Source organism: Gekko japonicus, unplaced genomic scaffold, assembly GCF_001447785.1.
Source record: "Gekko japonicus isolate JY-2015 unplaced genomic scaffold, Gekko_japonicus_V1.1 scaffold144, whole genome shotgun sequence".
Classification (NCBI taxonomy): Eukaryota; Metazoa; Chordata; class Lepidosauria; order Squamata; family Gekkonidae; genus Gekko; species Gekko japonicus.
Genome location: NW_015162478.1, coordinates 777,061 through 802,510, shown reverse-complemented (window position 1 = coordinate 802,510; position 25,450 = coordinate 777,061). Strand labels below are relative to the sequence as shown.

Here is a 25,450-nt window from a genome sequence, read left to right as displayed (position 1 = left end):
GGACTGGTGGGGAGAACTGTATGTGTGAATGCACCTCAAAGCAAAAATAGCCCCATCTGCTTGGAAAACTAACAGAGAGAGAGAGAATTCTAGCCTAGCTCTTTAGCTGAATTGCTAATTTTTCACCTGTAGGGGTTTTTTTAACTGAATTTTTAGTTCTGCATGACTAGTGTGAATGAATACCTTGCCTGGTTGTAGGAGGAGCTGATCCTGGAGATGGGAAAGGGCTGGAGGTCTGGCCAAACAACTTGGGGGGCGACTTTGCAATGCTTGAATGTTCAAGGCACTCACATTGCTCTTCCCTGGCCTATAAACCCAATCTTTGGGGTCACTCCTTAAGACTTTCATAGTTTCTTCTTCAGAAATTTCTCCGCCCCTTTCCGGAAAAGGGGCTATCCATCACTCTTAAGTGTAACCAAAATGAAAGGAGACAGCTGTATAAATTTTGTAGCTGACCAACACTCAGTCATCTCTCTCTCTCTCTCTCTCTCTCTCTCTCTCTCTCTGCTTTTGTTTTATCTTTTTGCCCTTTGAAGGGAGCTGAAATACGTCATTCAAAGATTCGCAGAAGATCCAAGACAAGAAGTAAGTCTCTTTCCAGACCAGTGATCAAAGGGGAGAGGAGTGTTGTTTGTCAAAATGCTCATCCTTTAAGTAGCTCCAACTTGGAAGGGGCCTCTCTGCTTGGCTGCCTTGATTTTGGCCCCAACAATATCAGTCCTTGGGGATCTAGACAGACATATTAGAAATGACCTCATGCCTCCTATGTAAACACACACCCGGCCCTGAATGTCTGAGACCTGTTGTTGATGTACAGGTCCCTTAACCAACACGATTTAATTTCCTGTATGAAACAAGCGGTTCTTCCAACCTCCCCTGATCTGCTGAAATAGCCAAGACAAACACGCTGAGGCTTTGCTCTGTTTACCATTTGGAGCTGCATCCACAAACGTGGTTGGAAAGTGCACTGTCATTGCACTGTCACAGTCATTTGCAAGTGGATTTACCTGAGTGAGTCAAACGATCCAGGTGCAACTGATACACCTGTAGCACAGTATCCAATAACGTGTGAAGGCAACCCTACAAGATCTCACCAAGATGACTGAGAGCATGCACTGAAGGAGAGGCTGTATAGGTTGGGAGCCACTTTCAGACTCACCTCTCACACGGTCCCTGTTGGTGTCATAACATCAGTAATATATGATCTGCCCCAAGTCAGATTAATTCCATTGTCCAAAGTAAGGGTCTGGTTTCGCCCTCTTCACACCAGTTCAGTTGTTATGTTACCCTCACTATTTGTAGAATTCTTTCCACACACCCGTTTGATGCACCATATTGGGAGCAAGGGAAAGCTCCTGTACGGTCACCTTTAATGCTGATTTTTTTTAATTATATGTGCGGGTCACCCCTCCAATGTAAACAGTACTGGGTTGGACTCCAACTGATCCCTCCTGCTGGCTGACGCTCTTTCCTCCTTCGGAAGGAGCCTCTTGCCATTGGAAGAGCTTCTTTATGCCCACTGTCTTATTTACCAGCTTTCTTCTCTGCAGGAGGACAGAGAGAGTCAGTTGCACTGTGGAGAGAAATCCTCACCTTCCGTTTTGCTTTGTTCACCAGGTCCATTCGTGTTTGCTGAGCGTTCGAGCTGGCAAGGATGGCTGGTTTCAACTCTACAGCCCCAGCGGGGTGGCTTGCGATGATGATGGGGAGCTGTTTGCCAGCATGGTATGTGTCGGTAACGGGACAGGGCGTGGGCTTGCGCAGTTCCAAAGAGTCTCTCCAGAAATGACCGCCTCTGACAGTCATGTGCAGGTTTCCCAAAGGGATATGAAGACAGCTTGTGTCTTCTATCTCTGCTAGGGGTGTCTGAATCAATGTTGTCTGGCTGCTTTGTTGTTGTTGTTTTTAAAAAGAAAGAAAGCAAATCAGCAGCTTCCCCTGTGCAAATTGCCCCAACCCTTTCTTTTGCAAATCCCAGAGTGCGTTTTCTGATTGGAACGTCTGGGAGAGTCTTGCAACTAGGAGGAGAAAAAGATAGCATGTTTTATTTATTTATTTAATTTATTATTTTCGATTTATATCCCACCTTGCCTACACATGTTTGAGAGAGCACATGCAAGCAAAATTAATATGCATTTTTGGGCCTGTGGGCCTTTCCTCTAGTCTTCCCAGACTGTTGCCCAGGGAGACAGAGGGGGTGGACCACAGGTTTTGTGCAAGCTGGCTCACCCCCCACAGTGAAAAGGGACCAAGCAAATGGGTGTAATCACAAGTTCCAGACCCACTCCTGATTTTTTTTTTCCCTGGGAACAATCCCTGGGCAGGGTTGAAAGGATCAGTGATCGAAGGAGACTTTAAAAACAACCTTTCAGTGGATTTACCGAACTCCGTCCCTGTTGGGAATGATAAGCCAGTGATTTGTTGATGAATCTGCATCAGCATCTCTTAAAGAAGAGTACCACCATTCTGAAAAAGCCTGATTTTTCTAACGTGAACCTCTCTTTCCTTCTTCCAGGTCCATATTTTAATGGGCTCTTGTTATAAGACGAAAAAGTTCCTGCTCTCTCTTGCGGAAAACAAACTCGGACCTTGTATGCTGCTAGCTTTGAGAGGCAACCAGACTATGGTGGAGGTAATACCCAAAGTACTACTGATATTTTCCTGTCGGATGGAGGGTGCCAATCGGAAGGGTACCAAACCCTTTCATTTACGGTGGGAACCAGAGGTTTGAAACAAGCCAAATGAAATGAGCGTGCTCGAAACTATACCCCCTCCACAAAGTTCACTTTGTAATCTTGGACCGGCCACCCTCTCTCATTCCAACCCGTTGTGAAAATAAAATGGAGTAAATCCCTCCATTGTGTCAGTGCTCCTCAGGGAAGGGGTGGGCGGGCAGGTTGGTAAAACATGGCGACTAAAACGATGGAAATGATTTGAGCAAACGTTCAAAGCACTGCTTGTCACCCTCGATGCACGGTCTGCAAGGAGCCCTCCCACAGCCAACCTCTTTATCTTTCTGCTGCCAGATTCTATGCCTGATGCTCGAATACAACATTATCGACAACAAAGACACCCAGCTTCAGATCATATCAACTCTCGAGAGCACCGACGTGGGGAAAAAAATGTATGAGCAGCTCTGTGACAGACAGAGGGAGTTAAAAGAACTGGTATGTCTTTGTGTGTGTGTGTGCCGACTGCATTGCCACAGTGCAAAATGGGAAACCAAAGGCAATTCAAACAGTCCCTAGGAGCACTGTGGAAGTTTTTAAGAGAGGACCTAAAACTTCTGGGATGCCCTTGATTAGGAACGGCTGAACCCAGGGATTTTGTGGCACTATAATAGTGTGTATTGTAGTAGCAGCCTGAATAGCCCAGACTAGCCTGAGCTCATCAGAGCCTGGAAGCTCAGCAGAGTCAAGGAAGACCAGGGTTGCTATGCAGAGGAAGACAATGGCCACCACCTCTGCTCATCTCTTGCCTTGAAAACCCCATGAAGGGTTGCCATGAGTCAGTTATGATTTGACAGCTGATGATGATGATGATTATTATTATTATTCACTGCAAGTCCCATACAAAGCCTCCACAGTCCTCCTCAACAAAAGGAGTATGATTTATTTATTTAAAATATTTCTATGCTGCCTCTTCAGAGGACCTGCTCAGAGCAGCCTCTGGATGGCTGTGATCACTGACCCCCTCTGTCATATCCAAAGGATTATTGTGAAGATATGGCGGGATGACCGTTTGTAAGAACATAAGGAGAGCTCTGCTGGATCAGACCAGTGGTCCATCGACTCCAGCATTCTGTCTCAAATATGGCCAACTGCTTATTCTAGAGGGCCAACAAGAAGACATAGAGGCCAAGGCCATCTCCCGACGTTGCTTCCCGGCACTGGTATTCAGAGGCTGACTGCCTCTGACTGTGGAGGTTCCCTTCTGTCACCATGGCTAGTAGCCACTGATAGACCTCATTGTCCCTGAATCTTACCTAATCCACCTTAAAAGATGTGTGTGCCTTTCCATCATAAGGCTGTATGTATACCAGCTACGATCCACCCACTCCTGCTGCCTAGACGGGCATAGGATCATGTGGGTCAGGCTGACCTATGTTTGTCATGAATCATGCAATGATTCGGCACACTTGACCCCCCCCCCCCAAAAAGCGGGCTCCATGCAGAAGCACCCTGCTTGTTACCATTTTGTTGTATTTCTATTGATTTACTTATTAGGAGACATGGCATTTTTTAAAATCCCAGCAAAGCATCATTATAGTAGCAGAAATAGTTTAGGCATCATCTACTCACATGTGCTCCTGTCAACCTAGCAGTTCGAAAGCAAGAAAATGCAAGTAGATAAATAGTTACCACTTCAGTGGGAAGGTAACAGCGTTTCGTGCGCCTTGGTGTTTAGTCATGCCGGCCACATGACCACGGAAATGTCTTCGGACAGCGCTGGCTCTTCGGCTTTGAAACGGAGATGAGCACCACAACCCTAGAGTCTGACTCGACTGGCTTTCGAGCAAGGGAACCTTTACCTTTACTTTACACACATGCGCACACCTTGCAGCGCCCCATAGGCTGCAACCCAGTGGTACATCCCTGAACTGCGGTGCAGAGTGCTCCTTCGGCATGTTAGCTGCTCACTGTTTGAGATTGCTGGTGATGAAAAATCAGCTCAGTTAGCAAATTAAACACTGTGTTCTGTTACAGCAAAGGAAAGGAGGGCCTACCAGGTTAACACTGCCATCCAAATCCACAGTGAGTTGTGTACTTCTCTCTTTTTTTCCCAAACAAAAAATTGTGTGATGTGATAAAAGCACGCTGGAAAAAAATGTTTCTCGCCCTTCTAAACGGTCATCAGAAAGCAGTGAATTTTACATGTGGATTCCTTGTTAGGCTGCGTACGCTCCAGAGCAGAGCCCAAGCCACACTGGAGCTCTCGCCAGGTTCATTTGGAAAGTGTCCCGGCTGGCGGTTTGGTGAGGCAAGGCAGGGAAACGGACTGGCAAAACAGCCAGGCTGGTCAGCAGGGAAGCAGGGGGAGCGAGTTCGGGGAAGCCTGATGACGGCTTGGGCGTTAGCCCCTAGAAGTAAGAGCAGAGCCAGACTCCCAGGCCGTCTAGGTTGAAAGGTGTGACCCGGCTGATCCCTTGTGTCACCTAACTTCTGCCAAGAGGCGATACCACCCTCTGGTCATCTCCAGCGGTATCACCTAATCAAAACAGAAAAATATAGCAGGCCAGAAGTTCCTTGATCTAGCGGCCTTGGGGGCGCACAGGGTGAAACCACCCAGAGTCTGGCTGTCAGCGTCCCCGTTTGAGTTCTCTGGTGACACTTGGTGGCGGGGGGGGGGATGAGAGGCAAAGAAAGGAGAACCGTGCTTCTTTCTCTGCAGACGATGAAATTATTATTACTCCTGAACGGTGTTGGGATTGGAGTTGAAGATATTAAAGTTTGCTCTTGGCTTGACCTGATGATTTTTTTTCATTTAGATGTGGGTTTGTGTACAAGGTAAAGATTGTGCAGCCATGAGAGTGCAGCTGGGATGTAAAGACATTAAGTTGACATCCCGATAAATGAGCTTCTAGTCCTCATCATTATTGCAAAAATGCAAAAAAAGAAAAGAAATGCCATCTGGGCAACTTGGTGAAATGGGGGCATCTCTCCTTCCTTGGTGTCAACAGCACATTTTCTTGTATTTTCCCCTCTTATTTTTATCAGTCACCTTGGGTACCGTTCTGTAGAAAGGCAAGTCATAAACGCTTAAGTAAATAAAAACGGGGCATTTTTCTTTTCTTTCCTTGCATTCTGTTCTGCATAACTTGTTCTGAGTGGTGAGAAGGTCAGCAGCTGCCTATCCCAAGCATTTTTCACTGATGGCTTCCACAGGGTAGAATGGGATGCCTGAGGAGGGCAGGAAAGCTTGCTTGCTGTTACTGTGCCCCAGAATGCATAAAACAGAACTGTCAAGGGGGGTATTATAAGGCTGCTTAACATCTGTGAAATGTAGACTGTTTTCCTCTGTATTGTTACATTTATGTATTACACTGTTCATTGCATTATTTGCTGATTTTTGAAGTTCAGCTCTGTTACATTCTCCATAGATATCCTTCTATGTTTTAGCACCTTGTTCTTTAATTTCGTAATCCAATTTTGTTCACTGTTGGTTGTAAATTTTCTGTTGTTCTTATTACATTGTTTGGAATTACGTAATTTGCCTTGAGTGTCAGCAAGAAAGGTGGGCCGTAAATGAAGTAAAATCACACACACACACAAACACATGAAGCTGCCTTACAATGAATCAGACCCTTGGTCCATCAAGGCCATAAAATCATAGAGTTGGAAGGGACCTCGGAGGTCATCTAGTCCAACCCTCTGCACAATGCAGGAAATTCACCGTTACCTCCCCCTCCACATCCCCAGTGACCCCTGCTCCATGCCCAGAAGATGGCCAAAAAAAAAAAAAAAAACCTTCCAGGGTTCCTGGCTAAACTGGCCTGGAGAAAATTGCTTTCTGTCAGTATTGTCTACTCAGACTGGCAGCGGCTCTCCAGGGTCTCAAGTCAAATCCACATCACCTGCTATCTGATCTTTTTAACTGGAGATGCCAGGGATTGAACCAAGGACCTTCTGCGTATAAAGCAGGCACTCAATCACTGAATCATGGTCCCTCCACATATACACACGTATTTTAGTATATTGTATAAAGTATGTGTGTGTGTGTGAGTTTGTCTGTTGATGTACATATTTACTTACAACTTACATCTTTCTCCCATCCTCTATTTTATCAATCCCCATTGGACTGCTGGGCTAGGTGTGACGCAAGCAGCACCACCCCTTAGCAATCAGCCAGCAGTGCATAGTAGGAATGGCACAGTGTATGTGTTTGTGTGTGTGTAGGTTTTACAAGCTTACCAAGCCTCCTACCCTTAGTGAGCCTTGCTTGCTGTTCTCCACATCTGATCCACGTTTCCTTCTCTCTTAGGACGCTGACCTTGCCCGGTTGTTAAGCTCGGGCTCCTTTGGAAACCTGGAGAACCTCAGCCTGGCCTTCACCAACGTCACGAGTGCCTGCGCCGAGCATCTCATCAAGCTGCCTTCGCTCAAGCAGCTGAACCTGTGGTCAACTCAGGTACGTGGTTCGCTACCTGCAGCCCAGAAGGAAGGTCTCTGGGGAAGCCCATTCTGAGATTACCGGATGTGTCAATAGGACTACAGAGGGGGGCCTCCCTCCCTCCCTCCCTCCTTCCTTCCTTCCTTGATTTATAATCCGCCTTTCATTTGTAACCTGCCTTTTTCCCCAACGGGAACTCAAGGCAGCTTACTTTGTTCTCCTCTCCTCCCTTTTACCCTGTGAGGTAGGTTAGGCTGAGAATGTGTGCCTGGCCCAAGGCCACCCACCCAGTGGGCTTCCATGATAGAGCATAGATCTGAAGTTGGGTCTCCTGGATCCTAGACCGACACTCTAAGCCAGGGATGTCAAACATAAGGCCCGGGGGCCAGACCAGGCCCGTCCAGGGCTCTTACCCAGCTCACAAGCAACTGGTATGGATGGAAATGTAAGGTACTCCCCCTTTTATGGTATCCCTTAGAAAAAATCTAGTCTTGCATGTGATTAAAAACATTTATTGGGGGTTTTGTGGGCTCCCCAGTCAATCAATTGCTTTTACTGCTAGGGATCGATCACTTTTGTTTGTATTTTGATTAAAAAATAATATTGTGAATTGGTTTTGCCCGTGTCCTTTATAAAGTTTATATTTCCGGTACCTGGCATTACATTATATGGCACACATGGCCCGGCCCAACAAAGTGACATTTATGATCCAGCCCTCATGATAAATGAGTTTGACACCTCTGCTCTAAGCATTACACCGCACTGGGTGAAGTGTGCTCAAGATGCGTTGGAAAACCCGTCCCCACACACTTGCAAACACACTGCCCAGTTTTCTGTCTACAACTATAATACTCTGACCCAAATTCAGGAGTTCTGTTGTATGACAGAATGCAAGTCCCAAAGTCTGGCCTAGTCCCCTGTTCTGCTCCAAAGCTGGCCAGACAGCTGCCCCCGGGAAGCGGGCGAACTCAGCTTGAGGGCCAAAGTCCCATTCCTCTGTTGTTTTGCTGTCCAAAACTGGGATATTGAGAGATGGCTTGTGTTCTTGACAACACTCCGATTCTACATCAACAAAAACTGTTGTGTCTTTTCTCCCTTCGTAGTTTGGAGATGCGGGTTTGCGGCTTCTCTCTGAACACCTCACTATGCTGCAGGTGCTCAATTTGTGTGAAACCCCTGTAACGGACGCTGGATTGTTGGCACTGAGCTGTAAGTGAATAGATAAGGGGTCTGATGCGGGGCCAGGGATGGGGGTCGTGGGGAGCAAATGAGTTTACCAGGGATGGGGCTCAGAGGCTTTCCGGTGGGCAGCCATGCTGGTCTGCAGCAGGAGAGCAAGATTCGGGTTCCCATAGCACCTTAGAGACCGACAAGATTTCTGGGGCTTAAGCTTCCGAGATGAAGGCACAGTTGACTCTCAAAAGCCTCTAGACTTGAATCTCGCTCAGAGACTTGTACCCAAACATCTGTATGCACCGAGTTTTTCTGTGTTCCTCTCCCTCCCCACAGTTCTCTCCCCCCCCAACAGATAATTCCTGGGGTTATGGGACCCCTGTGGAGGAACGGGTGTTGTGGGTCAGGGGGCTGGATTGAGGAGGGAAAGGGAGCACAATCAGCCATTCTCCTCAGCAGAGCTGCACTTGCAGGTGATTACGAGCCATTTCGATGCATGTTGAGGGCGAGCTGTGGAGATGAATCCACTCCGAGGGCTGGTATTCCAAATGAACTGGTCCAGAGAAAATGCTGTGATTACAACTGCACTACAGACGCTATGATCACAACTGCATCAATGCCTCCCTTAACCATTCAAGAGCTCAGAATCATCTGGCTCTTGTACCAGATTCCTCAAGTGGGGGCTGCCACGTTCCCCGTCGGGGTCATGAGGCATTGCAGAGATTTTATGGCTTGGTTTGAAAGTTGGATCCTTCTGATTTTTAGAACAAAGACTTCCGGACCCAGGTCTCGGGCTGTGTGTAGTTTTGTGGGCAGAGCTGCTCTCAGGGTCCCTGAGCGGGTTATGGATCAATGAATCCACCGTGTGTTTGCTGCATGTGTTAAAATGAAACTATAGCATGGGGGGGGGGTCACAACTGCTGAAAGCAGCAGTTGGTCTTCTGAAAGGGTCCAGACTTGCTGTTAATTTTCTGATTTCATAATGCGCCCTAAAGGTTGCAAAGCAAAAAGAGTGTTTACAAAGAAACAACGGTGGAGAGGTTTGGGAGCTTAGATCAGCACCCTCTTAGAGAGCCGTCTTGAGCAGAATTACAGCTTTTGAAGACCCAGTGACTTTTGTTGACTTAGAAGGATGTAACCTCTGTGTAGGATTGTGCTGTTAATTAGATAGAAGTCTCTCACAACCACTGCACTAATACTCATTTGGTGTAGTGGTTAAATGCACAGACTCTAATCTGGGAGAACTGGGTTTGATTCCCCACTCCTCCACTTGCACCTGCTGGATGACCTTGGGCAAGCCATAGTTCTGGCAGAGCTGTTCTTGAAAAAGAGCAGTTTCTGTCAGAGCTCTCTCAGCCCCACCTACCTCACAGGGTGTCTGTTGTGGGGAGGGGAAGGGAAAGGAGTTTGTAAGCCGCTCTGAGACTCCCTTGGGTAGTGAAGGGCGGGGTATAAATCCAGTCTCCTCCTCCTCCTCATTTGCAAAGTGTAGGCAGCAGGACAGCATTTGTGTAGAGCCAGTTTGATGTAGTGGTTAAGTGCGCAGACTCTAATCTGGGAGAACCGGGTTTGATTCCCCACTCCTCCACTTGCACCTGGCTGGATGACCTTAGGCAAACCGTAGTTCTGATAAGAGCTGTTCTTGAAAAAGATCAGTTTCTGTCCAGAGCTCTCTCAGCCCCACCTACCTCACAGGGTGTCTGTTGTGGGGAGGGGAAGGGAAAGGAGTTTGTAAGCCGCTCTGAGACACCTTCAGGTAGTGAAGGGCAGGTTATAAATCCAATGTCTTCTCTTCTAACACTTGAGTGTTTGGGAAGGTTTCAGATCCTCAATATCAAACACATACTTACTGGGGCCCGAATCTGGTGGCTCAGATACATGGTCCCTGTGGGGCCTCCCATAGATTAAAATTGGTATGTACGTTAAGTGCCATCAAGTCGCAACCAGATTTATGGTTGACCCCAGCTAGGGCTTTCAAGGCAAGTGAGAAGCAGAGGGGGTTTGCCACTGCCTTCCTCTGCAGAGTCTTCCTTGGTGGTCTCACATCCAGGTACCCAAGCTGCTTAGCTTCTGAGAGCCGATTAAGATCAGGCTATACCGCGCCACCTTCCTTCCCTATCAAAACTGGTTAAAGAGAAAGAAAAGGCAGTGGGCAAGGGCTGAGTTCTCACACTGCGCAACAGATTTCTAATGCAAACTTTTGTTTTTTGCATGATCTCAGAATCTCAAGATTGCATTTAGGAAAGTTTCATGGTTACAGACAATGCTCCCTCTAAGCTGTGGAGTCCTGTGAGCAAAAGTTCTACTTTGTGAGCTACTGGCATTAAAGTTGTGAGCAGGTGATTTGGCTACTGCATAAATTAGTTTGCTCTGGAGCCATCCTTCCTGAGCTAAGACAAAAATGTGTGAGCTGGAGGGTAGAAAACTGTGAGCTTGCTCACACTAACTCAGCTTAGAGGGAACACTGGTTACAGAGAACATCTTGGTAGTGAATGACTTCCCAAGACCAGATCAGTTAGGTTTTTTTAAAAAAAAAATTAAGCTGGCTTTTAAACCAGCGGCCGCAATAGATCTGCCTTGAGTCAGGGTTAAGACATTGGTCTGTATGTAGGCATCTGTCTGTAACAGTGTAATATTTGATTCTTTCTTAGCTATGAAGAGCCTGTGCAGCTTAAATATGAACAGCACCAAACTTTCAGCTGACACTTATGAGGATCTCAAGGTACGTCCAGTTTCCACAGCTGCAGGAGGCATACTGGGGAGGAAAGGTCATGTGGAAAACATTCTGTCTGCCTAGGGCAGCCATGTTGCATGTTTGGCAGCCCAAGCCAATGTTCAAAGTATGGGGGACTTGTCCTAAAATCTGCAAGTCCCAGCTCCTGAGCTGATCAAAGTCCTATTTGTTACCTGTTTGGTGTAGTGGTTAAGTGCGCGGACTCTAATCTGGGAGAACTGGGTTTGATTCCCCACTCCTCCACTTGCACCTGGCTGGATGACCTTGGGCAAGCCATAACTCTGGCACAGCTGTTCTTGAAAAAGAGCAGTTTCTGTCAAGAGTTCTCTCAGCCCAACCTACCTCACAGGGTGTCTGTTGTGGGGAGGGGAAGGGAAAGGAGTTTGTAAGCCGCTCTGAGACACCTTTGGGTAGTGACGGGCGGGGTATAAATCCAATCTCTTCTTCTCTTCTTCTTCTTCTTTCTTTTTTTTTTTTTTTAAAAAAAGTTACATGGGGGCTGTCCTAAAAAGTAGGGTTTGTAAATATCCCCTTGCTGCCTTGTAAGCCAAGCTTTGTGGGCAACGGCTTAATTCTGCTCTTGAAGTTGCAAATGCCAGAGCAGCCATGTTGTTCCTCTGCCAATCAGTGGCCACATGATACATGACCCAGTCGAGCATGCAGCCTCCCAGAGACCATTCTGTAACTAACTCTACACCTCAGCAGCGGAAGGAAGGAGCTAATTGCCTTAGTCACTCCCCAAAGAATGCCTGCATGATCAGACATCAAGATCATGGCCCGAGGATTCGTACTTTTTCAGATTTCGTGGCATCCAGGCTGGTGAAGAACTCCGGTGAGCACCAAAGGTTGCGCCATGTTTCGTGCTGACTTGGTGGCTCCACTCAAAAGTGTGACACAAATATTGTTCTTTTTGGATTCTGCAAGGACCGATATGGCTATTCAACTTTTTCTAGTCAAATCATACCTACTTAGAAGACGTGGAGACGGGAAAGAGCAATTACTGCTGCTGCTTGAAGATGACTATAAGATTCCTAAATGTAGCCTTAAGAAATTATAAGTAGCAAGCAGTGCCTATGTGAGGTAACTCACACCTGTTTCAGTTCCTATAACGAAATAACCAACATGATGCAAATTCTGCCACTTCCAAAATGTCAGCCGCAGTAAGTAGCATAAGCCAGATTTTTCTCCAGCCCTCTGGCTGTGGGAGGAAGAAGTGCCACAAACCTGTAACTAACCAGCTGGCACCACCTATCTATACCTTGTGGCTAATAGCCACTGATAGACCTCTACTCCATATGTTTATCTAATTCCCTCTTGAAGCCATCCATGCTTGTAGCCGCCACCTGGGTTGGATGAATCCAGCGTCTGTGCTGGCAAAAAAAAAAAAAAGGGAAAAAGAGTTCCACCACCAAAAATGTCTGTGCTGCGTTTAACATGGGATCTGTAGTAAGGAGGATGGTTAGGTGAGATTGAGTGAAAAAGCAGCCTGGATCCTAACCCTAGGCATCATCTTTTGTAAATATCAGGCCTGTTGCCTAGTGTTGGAGTTAACTTCCTGAGGCTGCAATCCAAAGGAGTAAGCCCTGTTGAATAACATGGGACTTACTTCTGAGTAGACCTGCTTAGGATTGCTTCATACACTTATGCACCAGTTTACAGTGTTTTTGTGGGTATCTAAAAACAGGTGTCTCTTTCTCTTTTCCCTCAGGCTAAATTGCCCAATCTGAAGGAAGTGGACGTGCGTTATACAGAAGCATGGTGAAATCTCCTTCTTGCTGTATCTCCAGTTTTCAACATGGAGGGGGGGAGGAGAGATTTTTGAAACAAAAAAGCAGAGAAATAAAACTTTCAGCTTCTACCTGTAGAGAGCAATGAGTTCCGAGGACTTCGATTTTAGGAGCTGTGTTTGTGAGGTAGCAAAGTGGCTTTTGCGTGGGGGGGGGGGCTGAGCCATGGCCAGATCCTGTCTCTAATTTTTTTCCAGCTTCGTACTATGAAATTCAACATAATTTTAATTGGGGGGGGGGACAGAAAAGAAAAGACCCTGTAGCTGCAAGAGAAGATTAGAGGGGAGTGGGGACAAGTACTCTGTGCGGATTTTCATTTGCCTTTTGTGTTTTGTGTTTTTTTTTAAATGCCATCTGGAAAAAAAATGACAATGTACACCAGTTTTTCTTAGTTTTCGTGGATGGACCTCACCCTGTAGGTGCTTTTCCATCTTTCCAGCTCTTAAGAAAGTGCGGGAGGTGGGTGGGGGGGTAAGAGAAATCAGGAGAAGAAACAGAACTGTGTTATGATCTGCACCTCTTGTTCTGTCCCTTGCAATCATTATGCAAAGTAATTTTGTTGTACATAAGATTTACATAATGCACCTATTTAAAAAAAATGGTTCACAACTAACAGGTCTGGGACCTGTCTTTTATTTATGAATTGTTAATTCTCTTATCTTTTTTCCCCCTCCAGTTTGTTTTGCATATAGTACTGTATAAAAGTAGTTTGCCGTCTTATTGTTTGTGTTTGTTTGTTTCCAAAAAAAAGGCAGAAAGCCCTCCTTAAATAATTTCTTTTTAATAATGCAAAACTGTATTTCACAGTGTCTCTGTCCCTGCTGCATTTCTGATTTACAGAGGCCTCAAAGGGGAGCGGGAAATAGGCATATAAATAAGTATATATCTGTCTAGACAATGAAAAAAGGAGTGGGCAAGTTGGATATAGGTTCTAAATTACCCAAGATGTACACTTCCAATCACTCTCAACCTTCTGGGGGGTTAGGTAATTAGGGGTGGAGAGGAAACCACCTCAGGGTTAGTTTTTTTAAAAAAAAATTAAATGAAAATCTTAATTTTTCTGTGGATCTTAATTTGAGTTATCAATCTGATGTGTTAGATTTCCCTGGATGGGAAACCTTCTGTTTACGTCCAATATTTCAAAAGCAAATTTGGTGCGTTGTGCAAGTTCTCTCCTTTCCTCATGTTCAGGTAAATTTGGCATGTTCATTTAAGAAGACCGAATCACGACTTCTTTACAGATCAGTCTCGCTTAACTCAACCAGAAAGTATGGGTCACTGACCATTTCCTGATCCTCTTCTACCGTTGCTCAGCAAAATTATGAAACTTTTTTATGTTGGTTTCTTTTAATAAATATGCCTTTGGGTTTTATTCTCTCTCACAGTAAGCATTCTTTGAACACAGCGGCTTTTTTAAAAACAGAAAAAATCAAAATAAAGGTTTTGTTTTGTGTTTTCTTTGAGTTTAGCAGATGTTTTATCCAGATCTTTGACACCTCAAAGATTTAACATCCAAGCAAAGTAATTTTTATACATATATATAAATATATATATAAATATATATATTTAATCGTATACAATGGGAAGCGAAGCTTTTGCTGGTTGACTTTTTTTAAAAACAAAAAAGTGTCACTAGGTAGCTTGTTCACACATTGGTATCCTTTGTCTCTTGATTCCCTTCTGTTTTTTTCCAAAAGAAAAAAAAAACATAATTGGTTTAAGTCTTAATTCATAAAGCGTGCCAGATTATTATTATTTTGTTGTTGTTCATTTGCTTTTCTGCCTTACATCCCAAGCTGTATGATAAAACTCAGTGAGGGAAGAAAAGAAAAAGGAAAAAAAAAGAGAAAAGAAAAAGAAGAGAAACTAATGCCAACATTTTATCCTTAGCACTGTTGCTTTTACCGATGGTTTACTACTACTGTTCTGTAGCTGTGTACAAAGAGATGTGAAATAATTTCAGGCGAGAAAAAAAATAAACTGTAAGTGAATATCTTTTAGTGGCGTGCATTGTGTTTTCTTTGGCTTCAAGTGCTTTTGTGCTGTTAGGGAGTTGGAAAGTCTTGAAGTCTTCAAGCGCATTCTGAAGTGGTGTGGGTCTGTCTGTGAACTGTGCAGAAGAGAGATCATTTGGGAGCCATATTTAGGTCTGTGAAAGCAAGGCCAGGCCTAGCTTTCAGCACATGTTCCTGCCACATTTCTTAAGCCAAATATGGACTTTAGGTCCCAGTTTTATTTATTACACATTTAACCCACTCAGGGTGGCATATGTGATTCTTTTCTCCTCCATTTTTTCCTCAAAACAGCTGTAATTTAGGCTACGCTGAGAGAGAATGAGTAGGCTGAGTTCATTAAGTGTGCTTCAGTTTTGGAATTATTCATTTATTTGTTTAAAATATACCCCGCCTTATTACCTCAGATTCAGAGATGTGGAGCCCCAAAACAGAAAGGTTCAGGGGGAAAGCAGGTGAGTTCTTTCAAGGACTTTCCCCTCCCCCAGTTTTTCCAATGGGAAGTTTTAGGGAATACAGAAAATAATTCCTATGAAATATTTTCTCTTTTTAGAATGAGTGAAATGCTTCATAAGGCAAGGTTTTTCACACTGAACACATTACATGAAAAAGGCCATGGACTTTTTCCAGTTTTTCCAGGTGAAATATTGGGAAGTTTAGGGAACATTTAAAAAAAAAATGATTTTTTTTTCTTTTTGCAATAAGTGAAATGAAAGATGTTTCACTCCAAATGTGTAGCATGAAGAATTTTATGTAAAACAATCTACAGCATTACATAATGATAATTCCTGTGTAGACGGTAGAAGTATAAAATATTCTCAAGAATTTATTGGGTTTAAATGTAAATAATTTTGGCAACAGTTAATATGCTATAATATGTTGAATGATAACACACAGAGAACAAATTTAGAGTCCAGCGGCACCTTTAAGACCAACAAAGGTTTATTCGAGGCATGAGCTTTTGTGTGCCTTCAGACCAATGCAGCTGACCATCTGGACACTATTAAGAGAGTTCAGTGTTATAAAAATGTCCAAATATGTTGATAGTCCTCTGTTGTGAGTGTATGACCATTTCTGCCCAAATTGTACACTTTCTTTTGTTTACTACAGAATCGGCCGTCTACCTTCAATTTTTTTTCCCTGCTTCAGATGGCAAAAATTAAAGAGACGTGCTAGGGTAGCGTAGGGTGTAGCAGTTTGCAACTCTTTCTCAAGTATCAGGTATACCTGCAATTTTTCTTATAGAAATCAAGGATGTTTATAATTTTAAATCCCATTAATATGCCAAATAATACAATTTTATATGTTAACTAAGATCTAAATTACGTGTTTTATGTTAAATCAGTAAAAGAAGTTTAGGATTCATAAGAAAGTAAACATTGCATATATATTTTTTTAAAACCTGTAAAATGTTTTAACCCCTGTGTCTTCAAAATCTGTGGAAACCTTACGCTTCTCCCTCAGAGCCAGTTGGTGTAGTGGTTAAGAGCAGCAGACTCTAATCTGGAGAACCGGGTTTGATTCCCCAGTCCTCCACATGCAGCCAGCTGGGTGACCTTGGGTCAGTCAGAGTTCTCTCAGAGCTGTTCTCTCAAGAGCAGTTCTCTCAGAGCTCTCTCAGCCCCACCTACCTCACAGGGTGTCTGTAGTGGGGAGAGGAAGGGAAGGAGATTGCAAGCTACTCTGAGTGCAGGGTGGGATGTAAATCCAACTCTTCTTCTCCCTCAGATCAAGGGAGTTCAATATGGCGGCTTCCTCTCTTATTCATTAGAATCTAACTGGCAGTGTCGAAAACTAACCAGCCCTTAGCAGAATAGCCTTGCCCTTTCATTTATTCATTTCAATTAGTGAGCAAGGTTAAATTGGTCTACTCTGAAGTAAGCCCCACTTTATTCAGTGGTGCTTACTCCCAAGAATGTGTTCTTAAGACTGTAACCTTAAATATTTATACCCCGATTTTCTCCCCAAAGCAGCTTACACCATTTTATCCTTGCAACATCCCTTTGGCATAGGTTATGCTAAGAGTGTGTGACTGACCCAAGGTCACCCAGTGAGTTTCCATGGTAGAGTGGGGATTCAAACCCGGATTTCTCAGATCCTAGTTTGCCACTACATTGTGCTAGCTGTTACAGTTGTCCCCAGAAGTTTGTTTTTGGTCATGCAATAGTTAACAATGTTTGGAGAATGGGATGAAATGTTGTGGTCTTGCAGGGTTAATGGGATGTTTGCTGTGGAACAGCTAAGGTGTTTATCAAACGGGTATTTAAGATTTGTGATCATCAATAACACAATTAAAACGATGTGTTTGCCTTGATCATGGGTTTATCCACAAGGGATGGCAATACTCCAGTGAGAACCTGTTTACAGGGTGGCTTATTTCTTCTAACTAACTTCTGAAATTTTGTTTTAATGTACTTCTGTGCATACAACTTTGTTATTTGTGAACATAATACGTGGATGGCCAAAATAGGTACACGTGGAGGCCACGATCTGGAAGAACCCAGTGTGCAAGTAGGTCAGTGTTAGAGTCATGAAGGAAATTTTGGCACAAAGTCGACAGTTGGCAAAGATTTATCTGTGAGCTTCGTATGTTTCATATTTGAAATTCAGTGCTGAGTACTACTTGTATAGGATCCTGCCCCCACCCCTGTCCAGGAATGAGGGAAGAAGCCTACACTTTTTCATACATTTAACAACAACCCAGAGAAGTATGCTACCCTCTCTGGATTTCAAAACAATAGCCACCAGGATCTCTACTTAATCCCTCGCCAGCCTGAGATTAGAGATCCACAAAATCTCAGTTGGCATCTGGGTTGTACACACTAGCACCTCCTCAGAGATGTACACTTAATGCTCAAGGGTAGCGTGTGACCAGGTAGGCACAGGAAAAAGACTTGGAATTCAGCTACAACAATCTCTCCTTATATATAATTGAGTAAGAACATTCTATATGAACATTCTAAATTTGGCCCCTTTAGTGTTAGGCCGGAAAAACTGCCACTCAAAAGACACTGCCACTCAAAAGACACCAGATGACAGAGATCAGTTTCCCCTGGAGAAAATGGCTGCTTTGGAGGCCTACTTTGGCCTTTGGGAGAAAACATATTGGGGCCAATCCTGATAGGGTTGCCAACTCCCGATGGGAAATTCCTGGAGATTTGAGGGATGGAGCCTGAAGAGGGTGAGGTTTGAGGAGGGGTGGGACCTCAGACAGGTACAATGCCATAGACTCCACCCTCCAAACCACTCAGTCCCTCATGGGGAACCATTGTTGCCAATCTCCAGGTGAGGGCTGGAGACCACTCAAAATTACAATTGCTCTGCAGAAGGGAGGGCGGAAGTCAGCTGAAGTCAAAGGGGCAGATAATGGTAGGTTGATGGTTAGCTGGGAAGGAGATGGGGTTGCCAACTCCAGGCTGGCAAATTCCTGGGGATTTGAGGGGTGGAGCCTGGAGAGGGTGGGGTTTGCGGAGGGGTGGGACCTCAGACAGGTAGAATGCCATAGACTCCACCCTCCAAACCAGCCATTTCATCCTGGGTAACAATTGTTGCCAATCTCCAGGTGAGGGCTACAGATCACTCAAAATTACAACTGCTCTTCAGGGAGCAGAGATCAGTTCCTCTGGAGAAAACAGTGGACTCTGTCATTATACCCTGCTGAGGTCACCACAGCAAAATGACACTGTTTGCCCAAAGCCAGAGCACTCCCCCAGAGCCTCTTTCTAGATCCCGTTGTATTTATTTCCACAACGGGCTTTACTGCTAGTACAGAAGTTATAAACCAGGATACGTTTATTCAGTAGAGAATTTAGCACAGACTAGAAGGATTTCAAAATAACAAAGTCTAGGCAAGTTTTTGCCTTACTTCACAGTAAGAGATATGTATAATTACCAACTTCAGGAATCCATAGTCCAAGATTGTCCATTGTTATAGTCCAGGTATCCCCAAGGGGATTTGAGGAGGAATATCCCCTCCTTGCCTTCATGTGCTCTAAGGCACAAAGGGATCCTTTGTTCTCCAAGGGACCACATGGCAGGACAGCATTTCAAGTGTCCCATCAGAGAGCTCACAAGCAGGAACAGAACCGGAACAGAGAGAGCTCCCTCCAAGGGATCAGACAATTATAGCCCAATCTAATCATGACTAGCCGTGGCCATGCAGCCAATCACGAGTAGACAGGGGATGTGGTCAATGGTTAGTTGCCATGGGAGCTTTGAGGAGATAGGTTGGAAGTCTGGAAAACCACGCCCGCAGTCACATGACCCCCCAAACTTCATTCTGTTCGTGACTGCCTGCTTGTTTGGCAGGGCCATCTGGTCTCTTCCAGCATGGAAGTGTGAAGAATGTGGGTTTATGGTATGGCAATGGGCTTCAACAGGAAATACAGCACAGCAGGGCATCAACAAAACATTCCAGGGGAAGGCAGGGGCTTTTAGAAATCAATATTTCTATACACTACTCTTGTTGATTAATCTTAAGGCAAGTGGATATGTAAAATCACTATTCTTTGGTGGTCCAGGGCGGGGTAGTCATAACCAGTGGGGAAGAAGCTCCTCCCGGGGGAAGTTGAGATTGTAAAGCTTTTTGTAGGTACTCTCTAAGTGTCCCATTCTTCATCCTCAGCTGGATCTTCTGAAACTGACAGTCCAGAGGCTGAGCTGCGGCAGTTTAGGGCGGTAGGCTATTCCGTCCAAATCTTTGAGCCCCTGGCGGCTTCGAGAAGAAGGTTCACCAATAAAGAATAACACCTGGCAAGTCTTCCATTCCTGGTGTGGGGAGAAGTCTGTTGATCCCTTCAAGGTTCTGATCCCAGACACCCACAGGAAAAGGGAGTATCATTGCTTGGACATCAAGAGGGCCCTGAGTTTTTATATTATTAGAACTAAGGGCATGAGGTTTTGGTGTCCATCCTGGGAAGGTGCATGAGGGGTTGTATTGCTCTGGCCTGTAAGATTAGGCGGTTGAGACCCCCGGTGGGGGTTATGGTTCATTCCCTTAAGAGAACAGGCACCTCCACTGCATACAGGGCTTTTCCTTCTTTAGAGGAGGTCTGTCAAGCAGCTGTGTGGAACCCTGTGCATACTTTCACTCGGTACTACTGCACTGCCAAGGAGGCATCTGCTGATGTGTGCTTCAGGAAGAAAATTCTTTAAGAAGCTCTGGCAGGTTAGATTTAGTTTGGCCCGCCCTCGGGTACATTGCTTTTGTACATCCCATTGGTTGTGACCGCCTCCGCTGGACCACCAGATGATGGGAAATTTGTTCACTTCCTGTGAAGTTCCCTTCTTCTCAGTGGTCCTAGGGTGTGACAGTCATTCCCTCCCTACAGTCAGAATTCCAGGAAGATAATCTCAGTGCACAGCCCCTGGCTTGTTTCCTCCTGCTCTCTTAGTGTAGTAGGTGTGTTGGACTTATGGGGAGTCGTGTGGCTTCTGGACCAGTCTGGGAGATTGAGGGAGAAGCCCCTCCCACTAGGAGTCCTCCAGGGAGGAACTTCATGTTATAAACAGTTTTTTTTCCGTTTATAAACTCTCCTAAAAAGAAGAGAACTTTATTGCTTTTTATATTAGAAAGGGGGGTGGGTTTATAGCGGGGTAAAGAAAAGGTCGAGTGATGTTTCCATTAGTTTGTTAGTCTGTTAATATTAGTAAAAAAAAATTCTTCTTTGGCTTCAATGTGGTGGTCAATCGTCTTTCATCGTCTCAGTTACAAGAAAAAAAAAAGGAATGTTAAAAGGAATTAGTAGTGTCCCACTGTTAAACTGTTAATAAAAAGCTTTTCCGACACCCTGCGAATTAGTTCTTCCATCTTCGGGCTGATTTCTTCTCCAAAACGACAGGGGAGGTCCTCCTCTACGCGCTCCTCTCCGTTTCACCGCTTCTTTTCCGGGTCATCGCTTTCAGGTCACAGCATGCATTTGTCACTTTGCAACTTCCGATCCGCCTTGCCGATAAAGTCCCAAGCTTCCAGAACGATTTTTTCTCCTTTTTTTGTCATTCGACTTTAAAATAAACGCTGTCGTTCTCATAGCAAGGTCATTTAACCACATCTCCGCTTCAAGGGCATTTTCCTTTTTCATCGCTGCTTTCGCTTTTCAGGAACAAGCCCACAAGAGACAGTCACTCAAACCGGAAGATCCGCCCTTCTTGTTGCGCAGTTTTTATTCCAGCTCCGACATCTTTTTCATTTTGTTTACATTGATCAAAGTTCACAGGGTGCACTTAGAAGATATATGAGCATCATTTTCTTTCAGCAAATCAATCGCCCGGTGACACCACCTTCCTCGGCTTTCAGTCTCCCCCCCCCTTTTCTCCTTTAAAATTTCTTTTAAACGGGAGTACCGGAGCATCTCCTCTTTCGCTTGGGGGGGGGGAACATGCTTAGCTTCTTTTCGTTATACCGATTGACAACTCACAGTTTCAGCCGCTCCTTTTCGGTTCATCGGTTTTTCACTTCATCACTCAGGCGGTGTCTGGCGGCTCTGCTAAGCCCCGTGCGGGGCCGCGAACGCGGCGAGGTTCATTAGGGCATGAGGGGAGCCTCAATTTCCGACCTTCCGGTCGAGAAAGAGGCTTTTCCCCTCGCGCGCCCTGAGTCGGAGCCCCTTCTTGGGGCTCGTCCGGGTCTCCGCTTGCGCGGATCCCCCCCCTCGGCCGCGGGCGGGCGAGACGCCCTCAGGAGCACCCCGAGGATGCGTCCGCCATTCGCGGAAGCCGGACCGGAAGCCTCTTCATGTTATAAACAGTGACTGCCCCACCCTAGGGCCACCAAGAAAGGAATTTCACAGTAAATGGATCGATTTCTTGTTAATTTTATAACATTATTAACTGCTACAGTAGCCATAATTGGTAATATTTGGGGGAGAAGAATTAAAACTAGGAGAATATTTATTTGGATTTCTTCAAGCATGTTTGCTTGAGTATTTTCCGCAGAAATATATTTTGGCTTTGTTCCATGCAAATTGCAGCTGCTTTTGTAGTTTTTGCTGCCGCTCCTCCCAGTTTGAATCTGGCTCGCCTATATATTTTTTCTTTTTAGGTGCTGCACATAAAAATCTAGTTTGTCTAAGAGAAACATAGGATCATTTTGGACATCCAACTGTCTAGGTAGAAGATTAATTTTTCCCCCCACAGTGGAGTATTCAAATATTCATTCATCCAGTCTCAAATGGTATATTCCAGGAACAATGCTGAAGTACTACAAAACGCTTGCTCCAAATTGTTCTTTCAGAGAAAGTTTGTAAGTTTGCAACTGAAACGCTAGGAAATTTTTAATCTTATTACTTCAGCAAAGCAGTTCATTTCTACATATGATCCCGAGTGTGGATCCAGAAGTGGCCTACATAATTTTCTTCGCAGTTTTATCCTCATTTTATCCTGCATTGGGCAGGGGGTTGGACTAGATGGTCTGTATGGCCCCTTCCAACTCTATGATTCTAACCCTGTGAGGTAGGTTAGGCTGAGAGAGAGTGACCGGCCCAAGGTCACCCAGCGAGCTTCCCTGGCAGAGGGGTGATTCAAGATTTCGGTGTCCCAGATCCTAGTCCAAGAGACTAATCTGAAGAGGTCAAAGACTGCATTGAATGCAACCTTCTGGATAATGAAATAAAACACTTTTTTATGAAAACATATTTATGTAGCAGCCTGTATAGCCCTAACTAGCCTGAGCTAGTCAGTGCTCAGAAGTTAAGCAGAGTTGTCCATGGTTAATACTTGGATGGAAGACCACCGAGGAAGACCAGGGTGCGACAGGGAGGAAGGCAATGGCAAACCACCTCTGTACACCTCTTGCCTTGAAAACTCCATGAGAGGTCACCATAAATTGGTTGCAACTTGACAGGACATCATCATCATTATGCTATTTATATTGTTATAGAGGAATAACCAATGAATTCTGCCAACTAGGTAATTTTCTTCATATTTCAGTGTATGATAGTCTTAATGATACAAGTAGGGATCAGTAGCATTGAAACTGGGACTTTTAACTTGCAAAACATGTATCGTCTTCCAAGACCCACTTTTGGCCTTTGACCCAGGAGCTCCAAGCAGTTCAGGTCTATCTTCACTTAGAGTAAACGGGCGGACAAAGTTTGAGTCCAGTGGCACCTTTAAGACCAACAAAGTTTTATTCAAGGTTTAAGCTTTCATGTGCACGCAAAAGCCCATACCTTGAATAAAACTTTGTTGGTCTTAAAGGTGCCTAGGGCTGCCAAATGTGGGCGGGGGGCGGGGAATCCCCCGCTTTGAAGGGCCGATTTCCGACGCGGCGGAATCGGGCCCCGGGGGAACCCTGCCCCCGGCGTGCGCGTCACTAGCAAGTGACGTGGGCACGCCGGGCACGCTGGGGGCGGGGCCACGGCCATACAAGGGAAAACTCTATGGTTTTCCCTTGTATGACTGTGGCCCCGCCCCCAGCGTGCCTACATCACTTCCGGGTGACGTGCACGCGGCGCGCACGCACACACCCCCGACACTGGTCGGGAGCCCCCCACTCCCGGCGAAGACGGATTTGGCAATCCTAAAGGTGCCACTGGACTCGAACTTTGTTCTGCTGCTTCGGACCGACACGGCTACCCCCCTGAGTAAACTGGAGCTCTGCTTTAGTTTGTTTGAGATTTAGTGAGGCTAATTTTAATCAGTTTATCAAAGGACCAGTCAACAAAATGCTTTGCTTCGCTCTAGTAAGCAAAGCCCTTTGAAAATTTCCCTTAATTGCCGAAGGGTAACATTAAGTGCTTTCAAATGAAGGTAAAACAAAGAAGAAAGGCAACGTTGGGATGCCAGATTTTTCAAAAGAAATGTGGATTTTCAAGTGTTCAGAAATGTACTGGCTACAGACCCCTTGAGAGCATAGAACCTTCAGAGTGCACGTGGTGAAAACATCACGTGTTTCAAAAGTCCCCCTTGTCAAAAATGGTCTGAATATGGAAAAAAAGAAAAGATTGGATTTATACCCTGCCCTTCACTACCCAAAGGTGTCGCAGAGCGGCTTACAAACTCCTTTCCCTTCTCCTCCCCACAACAGACACCCTGTGAGGTAGGTGAGGCTGAGAGAGCTCTGACGGAAACTGCTCTTTTTTCAAGAACAGCTGTGCCAGAACTATGGCTTGCCGAAGGTTATCCAGCCAGGTGCAAGTGGAGGAGTGGGGAAATCAAACCCGGTTCTTTCAGATTAGAGTCCGCGCACTTAACCACTACACCAAACTGGCTCTCAAAGAATGATTGAGAATGATGGCCTCTAGGCCCAAAGGATAGACCAGGCCTGAGGAAGAAGCTCTGAGGGGAAGAGCTTCCTCTCCATAAAATGGTAGATTAGCATTTGTACTGACTCTTGAACACAGCCCCTGTGGAAAGAAGAAGAAGGAAGAAAAGGTGGAGACTGGATTTATACCCCGCCCTTCACTCAGAGTCTCAGAGTAGGGTTGCCAAGTCCTACCTGGCTGCTAGCGGAGGGGTCCAGGCCACTGGTCAGGGTCTTCTGGTGCATGCACAAAGCGTGCACACAGCAATGACGTCACCCGAAAGTGACATCATCATGCATCGTCAGGGGACACTCTAGCGATCGGCCTAAAAACACTATGGTACCATAGAGTTTTTAGGTTGATTGCTAGAGCATCTCCCCGGCGATGTTCCCGGCATGATAACGTCACTTTCGGGTGATGTCATCGCATTGGCACATCGCCATGATCCCGGTACTTTGGGGGCAGGGTTCCCCCCACTGGCTGGATCTGGGCTGGCGGATCAGGGGGCCCTATAGCGGGCAAATCCCTGCCCCCCTGGGGGACCTGGCAACCCTGTCTCAGAGCGGTTTACAATCTCCTTTCCCTTCCCCTCCCCACAACAGACACCCTGTGAAGTAGGTGGGGCTGAGAGAGCTCTTTCGAGAACTGTCCTTGAGAGAACAGCTCTGAAAGAACTTATGACTGACCCAAAGTTACACCACCAGCTGCATGTGGAAGAGTGGGAAATCAAACCCAGTTCTCCCAGATTAGAGTCTGCGCACTTAACCACTACACCAAACTGGCCTACATCCTTCACAAAGAGGTCTAAGAAACTATGTGCAGCAATGTACTAGGCAGTAAGCCTGATCTGAATGCTGCAAGACTACTGCATCAACATTTGTTCCGAACACAGAGTTTTTTTGGGGGGGGGAGTGTCACACTTGAGGTGACCGCTCCTTTCAGCCTCAAAGGCAATGATGTCATAGTTGCCATAGTGACCAAATCTTCTCCTCGTGCTTTCTCCGCTGCCAAGGAAACAGATGCGAGGGAGAAACGGGCATCACCCTCTGGCACAGAGCGTGGCTGGCTGCTTCTCTGTTGGAAGCCAGCCGTTTCTTCCGGTTCCCCTTTCTTTAGCCTGAACCAGAAAGCACAGAAACATTCCTGGCATGTTCCTGAGTTCCTATATACACTGGAACAATTTTAAACTCAAAACGTTGGTTGGGTTAACGAATCCCTTGGTCTGTTTTCTCTAGAGTCTGTCCATTCAGGCCTTTCAGGGGTGTTTCTAATTCCCTGGCTGTGCTCTGAAAATGTATATAACAATGTAAAAACCAGTAACCGAGACATAGTTTCAGCTCTGTGTAAATTAACATTTGGATGGCGAAATTTGGGGTTGTTTCCCCACCCTTG

General features: G+C 45.5%; 1 protein-coding gene across 1 annotated transcript in view; it reads left to right on the top strand.

The window, feature by feature from the left end:
- CMIP (c-Maf inducing protein) overlaps nucleotides 1-14,208 on the top strand; it is a 208,647-nt gene extending 194,439 nt beyond the window's left edge. The window contains exons 13-21 of the mRNA XM_015405806.1: nucleotides 537-585; nucleotides 1,618-1,725; nucleotides 2,516-2,632; nucleotides 3,027-3,167; nucleotides 4,707-4,754; nucleotides 6,982-7,128; nucleotides 8,214-8,319; nucleotides 10,935-11,005; nucleotides 12,726-14,208. Coding sequence (XP_015261292.1) covers nucleotides 537-585; nucleotides 1,618-1,725; nucleotides 2,516-2,632; nucleotides 3,027-3,167; nucleotides 4,707-4,754; nucleotides 6,982-7,128; nucleotides 8,214-8,319; nucleotides 10,935-11,005; nucleotides 12,726-12,779 — 841 coding nt within the window. The 3' untranslated portion in view covers nucleotides 12,780-14,208. The remainder of the gene's footprint in view (nucleotides 1-536; nucleotides 586-1,617; nucleotides 1,726-2,515; nucleotides 2,633-3,026; nucleotides 3,168-4,706; nucleotides 4,755-6,981; nucleotides 7,129-8,213; nucleotides 8,320-10,934; nucleotides 11,006-12,725) is intronic.
- Nucleotides 14,209-25,450: the final 11,242 nt, after the last annotated feature.